We start from the raw sequence: 8,808 nt of genomic DNA, 5'->3' as shown, positions 1-8,808 counted from the left end.
GGGGCTTCAGCCTGGAACATGGGGCATTACGATGCATGTTCCAGCCTAGGTTATCAAATCGTACCGCGGACTCATCGCCTTGCACCACCAGGAGGTAATGCTGCTATGCCACTGGGTATTTCCAGGGAACCAGCATTGCCCTCTGCTGGTGAGAGGTAAGGAATTAGGGCCAGTAACAAACGACCTGTCCAAGGGGAACACGATGGAGCCCAGGCCCCTGCTTCGATCCCTACCGTGGCCCTCAGAAATGAGCCAGGGAGCGCAGTGGCCTCCAGGGAAAACCTGAGAGGTGACCAAGGAATAAAGCTCTGAACTGGCACAGATCTGGTCTAGAGAAATGGACCCCTCTTTGCATGTTAGCCAAAGCTCATCACTGGGCTGAACCTCCTGAAGTTCAGCCATGAAACCACCAGCGAGGAGGCTCTCACCCCTAAGTGCCAGGGTGTCCACACAGTAGCAGCTCACCTCTTCGTCTGTCATTAATCTTCCCCATCTCTGCACGATGTGGCCATTCGCAGTAAAAAGGACCAAGCTCTTTGAAGCCTCAAAGTCAGTGAAGATGCTGTTAGTCTTTATTTTATTCTGACAGGCTCCTTTATCCCAGAGACAATGCTAAGACACAGAATCTTGGCTGGAACTTTTCCCCAGAGTTCAATCCAACCGGAGTAAGGGAAAAAATTGGCATGTGTTACCAAAAAAAAAAAAATGTATTTAACATAAGCATAATAAATAGACATATGCCATTTTGCCTCTGTCCTCCACAGACCCCTTAATGTAATCTGTCTATGGGATAAGCAGAAAAAGACCACACAAATATTCACCAAAACACCCTCCCTACTTTGTGCGTTCACAGATTAAACCCATCCAGGCCCCTGAAGGACACAAGCAAGGATACAAGCAAGCATTAAATCACCAAGAAATATCCAGAGTAAGTTTCAACAGCAGGAAGCCCTAGACCAAAGCGTGGCTCAATGCATGTGTGTAAAGCCATGAGGCACAAAAAGCTGCACTTTGCTTTTTTTTTACAGCAAAAGGGGGAAAAGAGGAGCCAGACCAGGGGCTCCCCTGCCCTGCTTTGCAAGAGGATGAGTATTAAGGAGAAAATCTGCAAGCCCAGATGCTGGAAAATGCAGAGGCACCAGACTTTGCACAGGAAATGAGGCACCCGATTGCTCTTGCTGCACCCCAACTGCAAAGGAGCAGCACAGAAAACTCTTTCGGCATCAGCTGATTCTGCCTATCTCAGGAAACTCTTTCCACACACCAGCTGGTGAAAACCCAGCTGCAGGGTTTCACTCAAGCCAAAGCAGGATTTCCTCGCCCTTCTGCCTGGGGACTTGCCAGGAGACCCCCAGGCCGATGAAGGCCACAGCAGAAGACAAGTGCCCTCCAGCTTGCAGGAGAGCAGAGGGACCTGAACACCCTCCTCCAGAGAACGGTCCCAAGCTCTCAGCAGCATCCCCATACCCTTCCCTAGTGTTTCATGCCCTCAGATGCCTCCTGCTCCCTTTTCCCAGGGACCCCTTCTGCAGCCCAGGCACGGTACAAGGAGCCCAGAGCAGGGCAGAGGATTGCCATCGATGACACAAAGATCCAGGATTTGTTGGTGCAATATCTAAGTTGCTGTGAGAGGATGGACACCTTTTCTTTTTTAATCTTAACTGTTTTTTATCATTAGTTTAACTTGAGCACACAGCTGGGCACAAAACAGAAGTAACCTTTGTCTGAAACTCTGCCCTTCCACTCCTTTCAGGGAGGTTTCCCAATTCACACGCCTATCATCCCTCATTTCTTAAAAGCATTTCCTTTACTCATTGGGTAAAACAGTCACTCTAGGAGCACTTCTGAGGGGACAGCTCTCCAGAGCCCCCTGGAGAACCACCATGCTGTGGTTCCCTGGACAAGCACACTACCCAGCGCAGAAGCTTCCCATCTCCCAGTTGCTCTCCCCATTTCTTCAGGAAATAGATAAATAAATAAATAAGTAAATAACACCACAAACCAACCCACACTCTGAGATGCTACCACGGTGCCTGGGCTGGAGGAGCCTGTCCAGCACCACCGCCACAGGTGCTGGGTGAGAGCCATCACACCCCGCAGAGGCCATCTCAAGGGTCCCTGCTAGGAGGAGAGGGAAGAAAAAAGCCCACGAGCAGCTGGGGAGACGTTGGCCCTATCGATTGTGTAAACTGTCAGTGGAGTGGCAATGAGCATTTTTGTGCTTCTATCCCAGGGAATAATCCAGCCTGATAATTAGTACATAAGAGATAAGTGGAAAATGAGACATCTAGCGAGGGTGGTTCAAGCCTCCTCGTGACATTGATAATGTGCAGATACATAGATCACTGTCGGGGCAAACCGCCACCGCCAGCCTGTGTCTTCCCATTGCCTCATCAATCCATCATCCGCTTAGCTACTGACACCTTGGCAGGCACACACCGCCAGCCCCGCATTTGAATTGCAAGGAGCAGGCTCCACCAGGGAATACAGATTTAAAAATCTAAGATTCAAATTTGTTTAAGTATTGTGAACAGCAATTCCCTTGCAAGGCATCTTCATTGCCCTTTTGCCAAGGGGGAACAGTTGGGTCTTTGTTAGAAGTACAAATTGCTTCTTAATGCAAAGGATAAAGCGGAGCCCAGGCACCTCCTTAGAATTCCTCCTGGCGCCCGCTAACGCTGCTGCATGTCAATTTTAATTTTTTGAAATTTAAACCGAGGGCTTTGTGTCTAAGCTCCATTTCGTCAGAAGAGGGGGGGGGGAGGAATAGTCAAAAAGGATTACAGATCCACGGGGAATTGGGGATCCATAGCAATTATACTTCATTTGGGTCTCAGACACCGGTTTTAATCATATTCTAAATGGTACAAATCGACAAGACATTAGAGATTGATAAGTGTCTAACACATGTACCTGGTTATGAACTCTGCTCCCCTCGGCTTTGGGAGGTTTGAGGATGGGATTTAGGGAGGAATTGCTTTCTCCCCCCTCCAGCAGGGCAGCCTGGGGCCCTCCTGGTGCACCACCAAGGACGATGCCCCCTGAGGAGCAGGCAGGAGGCACAAGAGGCTGCAAGAACCTGGTGCCCTGACCCAGGGCTGGAACAAGTTCATCCCAGCTGCGATGCCCTGTGCTTCTGCCAGGCCAGAGAGGGGGCCAAGACCCAGCCGGGGCAGGGATGCCGCAGCCCAGCTCCTGCCCCCCCTCGACTGGGTAGCCGCAGGAGGGCTGCGAAGGGCAGCAAGCCTCTGGGGAGGCGAGAGCTCCACGAGGGGAAAATGGCACATGGAAACAGCACGACGGAAGGAAGAACAAACGAGGGGACCGGCTTTTGTAACTCGGTTTAGCTCCCTTAGCTGGAACAGAGCACACCCGCTGTACCCAAGCTGCGGGGTTTACCCGTTGTCTGAGGAAGACGCTCCCCCTCCACCAGCAGGCTCAGAGCCGCACGCGTCAGTACGCACCCCTGCACTGTTAAAAGGACACACAGAGCCCAGGATTTACCACGTCCAAATGGTTTGAGTCTGTTGGTCCTCATTGAGCTTCCTCTCACCCCCATCTCCAGGGCCAGCTGGGGTCTCAGCCCCATGCACGCTGCGCTGTGGGGGGCTTCAGGCTCTCCTCCACCTCCTTCTTCCATTTGTCAGGCACAGTACAGAGACCTGGTGCTCTGTAACTGCTGATTAAATGATTTTTCTCAAACTTCAGTAACTCTGGGTCAGGCTCTGACCCAGTGAATGTTTTGCAGCGGCACTCTGCACACCCAGTTTCACCCCTGGATGACTACACACCTTCTTTTTATAAAACTGCATAAAGGTGAAGGTTTTTTCCTTCTCTGTCTCCTCCCAGACCCCTTGAACCGTAATCAAGACCCAGACAAGGTGCCCCATCCTAACTTTTAGCTTTGGTGCAAACCTAAAGGTCTGAAGCGGCACCCCCTACGCCTCCCACCCCACCGTGCCCCCAGCACAGCGCTCCTTTGCAGCACTGGAAGAGACACACAGCAAGAAGCCATTGTCTAAAAACATAATTTAATGTGGTGTTTTGGTGATTGTGGTCAAGGACTGAATTCTTTTGCAGACAGGAACAGATTTGCCGTTAGTGACACCGTCATTCGCACGAGCATTGCGTTGCACAGAAAAGAAAAGTTTACACTTGACCCCATACAAACGAAGCAGCAGAGGAAAAACCAGTTATGGCCACTCCATGAATAATCAAAACCACTTCATGAATAACCAATCTGAAAATTCGGCATCGTAATTAATACTCATCGACCAAAAAGAAAACGACCGGTTCAAATTCCATGTGTGGCACAGGCTGAACTCTGAGCCCCCGTGCGCACCGCGGGGACCACTCGGGAGTTTCAAGCCGCCGAGCTCCTGGTGTGACACACAAAACACCGAGGCTGACAAACGGACGGGGGGGGGGGCTCAGAGCAGGGGATCGCTTTGTTTCACTCGTATTTCGTTTCCACGGGAAAAGAAAAAAAAAGAAAAAAAAAACATACGAAGTGGTAACGAAGCTAAAGTGACCTGCGGAGACAGCGGACACCAGTGGGAACCGCGGCACGATGGGGTACGGAGACGCCAGCCAGCCCCACACGCATCACTGGTGGGGTCAGCAGGGTCGTGTCGCTCGCTCTGTTTTAATCGGGGTATAAAAGAAAGCCAGAGAAAGTGCTGTACTTATTGTTGTTGCCTCCGTGCGCTTTGCCTCCGTCCAGCTTGACGTACACCTCGTCGCCGGAGTCCAGGTGCAGCACCACGCTGTTGCTGGCGTAGTCGTAGTTCTGGTCGGCGTCCTGGGCGATGGCACTGGCCCGCACCTGCCAACACAGCCACGGCCGCATCAGCCCCCTCGGGCCCCCGCATGCCCCCACGTACCCCTCTCCCCTTCCCCAGGCCCCAAGGGGAAGGGGGTTTCGCCGGGGCTCCGAGCGGAGCCGCTGCCGTCGGTGGCTCCATCCCCGCATGGATGCCGGGGATGCGGCGGGGCACCTTGGGGCTGGCGGGGGGTCTCGGGGGGGGGGGGGGGGGTCCCGGCACCCACCTGCCCGTTCTTGCAGAGGTCGGCCCACATGCTGGTGCCGTCGCCGCCGCGCATGAGGATGTGGTAGGTGAAGAAATAGATGCCGCGCACCTGGCAGGTGAACTTGCCGCTGGCCGGCTCGTAGTGGTTGCCCAGGTTGGTGACCACGTCGTCGAACTTGAGCACCTCGTAGCCTTCGTGGGGGCTCTTGAGCCCCACGTAGAAGGCGATGCGGGGCCCGCTGAAGGCGGCGCTCAGCCCCCCCGCCGCCTCGCCGCCCCCCGCCGCCGCCCCGCCGCCGCTGCCCCCGCCGCCCCCCGCCCCGGGCAGCGGCAGCCCGGGCAGCCCCGGTTTCCCCGCCTCGCCCCGCTCCCCCGGCGGCCCCCGGGGACCCGGGGGTCCCTGCTCCCCGGGGGGGCCCCGCGGGCCCGGCTTGCCCGGCCGGCCCGGCTCCCCTTTGGGACCCTGGTGAACGAAGGGCGGCGGCGGGGGGTTGGCCCCCGGGTCCTGCAGAGCCTCCACGGCGGCCGTGCTGCCGGGGCCGGGCGGCCGGGCGGCGCTGTAGGGGTCGCAGATCATGCGGCAGGTGCCCATCATCTCGTAGTGGGCGCCGCTCTCGGCGGGCGCCTGCAGCAGGAGCAGGGGCACGGCGACCAGCAGGGCGACTGCCATGGCCAGGGCGAGCCCGGCGGCGGCCAGCAGCCGCCTCCTCCGCTGCCAGAGCCGGGAGGCGAGAGACAGCAGGTCCTCCTTGCCGGGAGAGGTAATGGTGGCGCGGGGGCCGGCCGCTCCCTGCGGGGGGGACGGCAAAAAAAAAAAAAAAAAAAAAAGAAAGGCGGTGAGCCCCCCCCACCCCCGCCGCCGCCGTCGCCGCCTCCCCGTCGGGGCCCCCCTCAGCCCGCTCGCCCCTCCATGCCGCCGAGCCCCGCGGGCTCCCGGCGGGGCTGGCACGGAGCTGGGGGGCGGCACGGAGCTGGCACGGAGCGGCCGCCCGGCGCTGCCCCCTTCGCCCGCCCCTCGGCGCCGCCCCGACGTGGGGGGGAGCGGGGCGAGGTGGGGCGGCCGGACCCACCTGCGGGGCCGGGGGCTCGGGGGAGGGCTCGGGACCGGGGCCGAGCCGCCTGCGGGGAGCCGCTTCGCTCGCCGGGGCCGGCCCGTGTGCGGAGAGATGCCCCGGGCACCGGCGGCGGCGCGGCCCCCCCGCGGCGGGGCGGGCGGAGGGGCGGGGAGCGGCGGCGGGGCTTCACCGGCCCCCGACGGCCGGCACCGGTGCGGGGGACCCCCCACATCCCCTCCTGTCCCGTCCCATCCCATCCCGTCCTGTCCCGTCCCATCCCATCCCATCCCATCCCATCCCGTCCCCTCCTGTCCCCCCCTTCCCGTCCCGTCGGGGCAGCGCAGGCAGCGGCTTTGCCGTCCCCTTACCCTCGTTGCCATCCTCCCCTCGGCTTCCTCTGCCTCCTCCCGTCCAGCCTCAGCCGTGCCGAGCCGAGGGGCCGAGCATCCCGGAGCAGAGCGCCCCGGTGTCCCCGCACGCCCGTTCCGGCCGCTTCGGCTCCCCAGCTGCCGGGGGGGGGAGGTGGAAGAAGGACACGGTGAAGAAATGCCTTTGGCAGAGTTTGGGCTGGGTTACGGCACGCTGTTTTGTAGGTTTCCCTGAGCGTGTTTGCGTCCCAATCAAGCTTTTCGGTTTGGTTTTATCCCAGCCCAGAAATTGTAATTAAGTTGCCTTTGATTTTTCCGCCTAAACGGTGCTAACGCGGCGGGAGCTTTTCGCCCCGCTAAGTGCCTCCAGGGCTCTGCCCCGCGGGGAATAAATGGGGACCTTGCCCCGGTTCCTAGGGGTGGGCCGAGCACCCGTCCCGGGGTGGGAGCGCAGCCCCTGCGGAGATGTCCCATGGGCAAGGCTCCGGCGAGTCCCCCTGCCTCGGAGCACGGGGGGGGGGGGGGGGGCACTTCGAGGGGGCTCCCCGCAGCTGCAGGCGGTGTGTTTTGTCTTAAACCAGACAAAACCCGCGGGTCGAGAAGCGAGCCGCCCAGCCTGATCCCAGGCTTGTCGAAGATGATGGCCCGGAGGCATCGTACGCAAACGGTGGCACGCGTTTGTTCCGAGAGCGGCAGGAAAAAAAAAAAAAAAAAGCCCTAAAAGGGCTCTAGGACTCTTTGTTAGCTCTCCTTGAAATTTAAGGAGGGGACAGCAAGGCTTTGCCGTCTGGCATGCAGGCACTTGAGGACCAGACTTCATCTCGGTTATTCCGATGTGAGCATCCTGCGTGCCTCCCTGGTGTTCCTCGGGCATCACGCTGCTGCTGCTGCTGCTGCTGAGGGCAGGATCCAGCCCTGGCCCTCCGGGTCTGTCTGATTTTTTTCACGTCTAAGTATGTAAATCTGGAAGGGAAATTAATCTCGTAAATGAAAACCTTTCCCTGAGTATTGTATCGATAGTCATTTTAGAGTAACGATGCCTAGCACAATGCAGCTAAGTGTTTTAAGAGGCAAGATTGTGACAAAGACGTAAGTCCTTTTCTCTCCTCTGAATTAACAGTTGCATCCTAGTGTTATTATAAGCCCCCACACTTGTCTAAAGCCTCGTAAAATGATTCCTGTTACAGCCCTGGTATAATTTGCCATATATTAACTGCATTAAACACAAATACATTCACAAATAGATTACACCGCTTTGTTGATCATCCCCACTTTAGCTTCTGTTAATTTCCCTTTTGTTCTGGAATTTGCCACTAGCTTGGCTCTCCCCGTGTACGTGAATCCTCCCTGTTCCCCCAGAGCTCTGCAAGCCTCACCAACGTCTCTTTTTAATCTCCTGTTTTCCGAAGGCGGCAGCCACACCGTAGCTTCCCTAACCCTTTTCTGAATAATTAAGTTCCTGTATCATTTGGGCTCTGGTGCCACTTCCCTATTTGCATTAACTCACTTTTATAATGAGGTGACCGGTACCGGGAACATTATTCTGACGGAGGCTCACCGGCCCCTTCTGCAAAACCAGAATAATTTGTGCGATGGGGATCTGCTGCGGGGACAGGAGGAGAAACGTGGTCTAACTTCCAGCAGGACAAAACTGGCACACTACTTAGGAAGGACAGTTAAGCACTTGAACAAGCAGGCAGAGATGACGGAGATATCAGCAGTGAGGTTTAGGTGCCAGATTCCAGCGGTTTTGTTTGGGAATAATTTAATTACTGCTCTGTAATGCAGTGAGAGGGACTGATCCCCTAGTTAATCCCTCCACCAGACTGCTGTAAGGCAAACACAGTGTGACTTCCACATACACTGCATCCTCTCCAGGAGGATCTGGGCTTCTGGAGACCCGAAGCGATGGGCTGAGGGATGTAATGCATCCTGTGCCCCCTGTCACCAGTGCGGTAGCCAGGCAAACCCACTGATCCCACACCGGGGTGTATTTAGGACTGGTCACAAACAGAACTGTTGAAAAGTTTGGGCACGGTTCCCAAATTTTTACTGTCAAGAATGCAGACACTTTGCACCAGAGCTCCAGCTGACTCTGGCGTGCCCAGTCCCCCCTTTCTGAGGGGGAACCCAATGAGGAACGTTTTTATTTCCAGTTTGGATTTCAGTGCCTAAGTTCTGCTTTAATCCCCTTTTTAGGTTTCTTTTGAGACTTGGCCCTTAGCTTGGAAATATAAGAAGAGCTGTAACAGGTCAGGTTTGTTATTTAGCAAAAATGACAATATCTATTTAATACGTCTATGTCAAGTCCATGGTGATACTTCCCTTGTATTTTCTCTCAACCTGCAGCAATTC

The 8,808-nt window shown here is 56.3% G+C and overlaps 1 protein-coding gene across 1 annotated transcript; it reads right to left on the bottom strand.

Moving 5' to 3' along the window:
• Positions 1–4,645: 4,645 nt before the first annotated feature.
• Positions 4,646–5,700, bottom strand: C1QL2 (complement C1q like 2). Its single transcript, XM_035556117.1, has 2 exons — positions 5,050–5,700; positions 4,646–4,825 (listed from the first exon to the last, which is right to left on the bottom strand). Exons 1-2 carry the CDS (start codon positions 5,698–5,700, stop codon positions 4,646–4,648), a joined length of 831 nt encoding a protein of 276 aa, XP_035412010.1.
• Between the last annotated feature and the right edge of the window lie 3,108 nt (positions 5,701–8,808).

This window comes from Cygnus atratus, chromosome 6, assembly GCF_013377495.2.
Source record: "Cygnus atratus isolate AKBS03 ecotype Queensland, Australia chromosome 6, CAtr_DNAZoo_HiC_assembly, whole genome shotgun sequence".
Taxonomy (NCBI): domain Eukaryota; kingdom Metazoa; phylum Chordata; class Aves; order Anseriformes; family Anatidae; genus Cygnus; species Cygnus atratus.
Note: the sequence above shows the minus strand (reverse complement) of the source record. Positions and strands in the feature narration are given on the sequence as shown.

Excerpts from the sequence above, each read along its gene's own strand:
- C1QL2 (XM_035556117.1), bottom strand. The coding sequence starts at position 5,700 with ATGGCAGTCGCCCTGCTGGTCGCCGTGCCCCTGCTCCTGCTGCAGGCG. Across the intron at positions 4,826-5,049 it reads ACCTCTGCAAGAACGGGCAG|GTGCGGGCCAGTGCCATCGC; the intron begins GTGGGTGCCGGG and ends CTGTGTTGGCAG.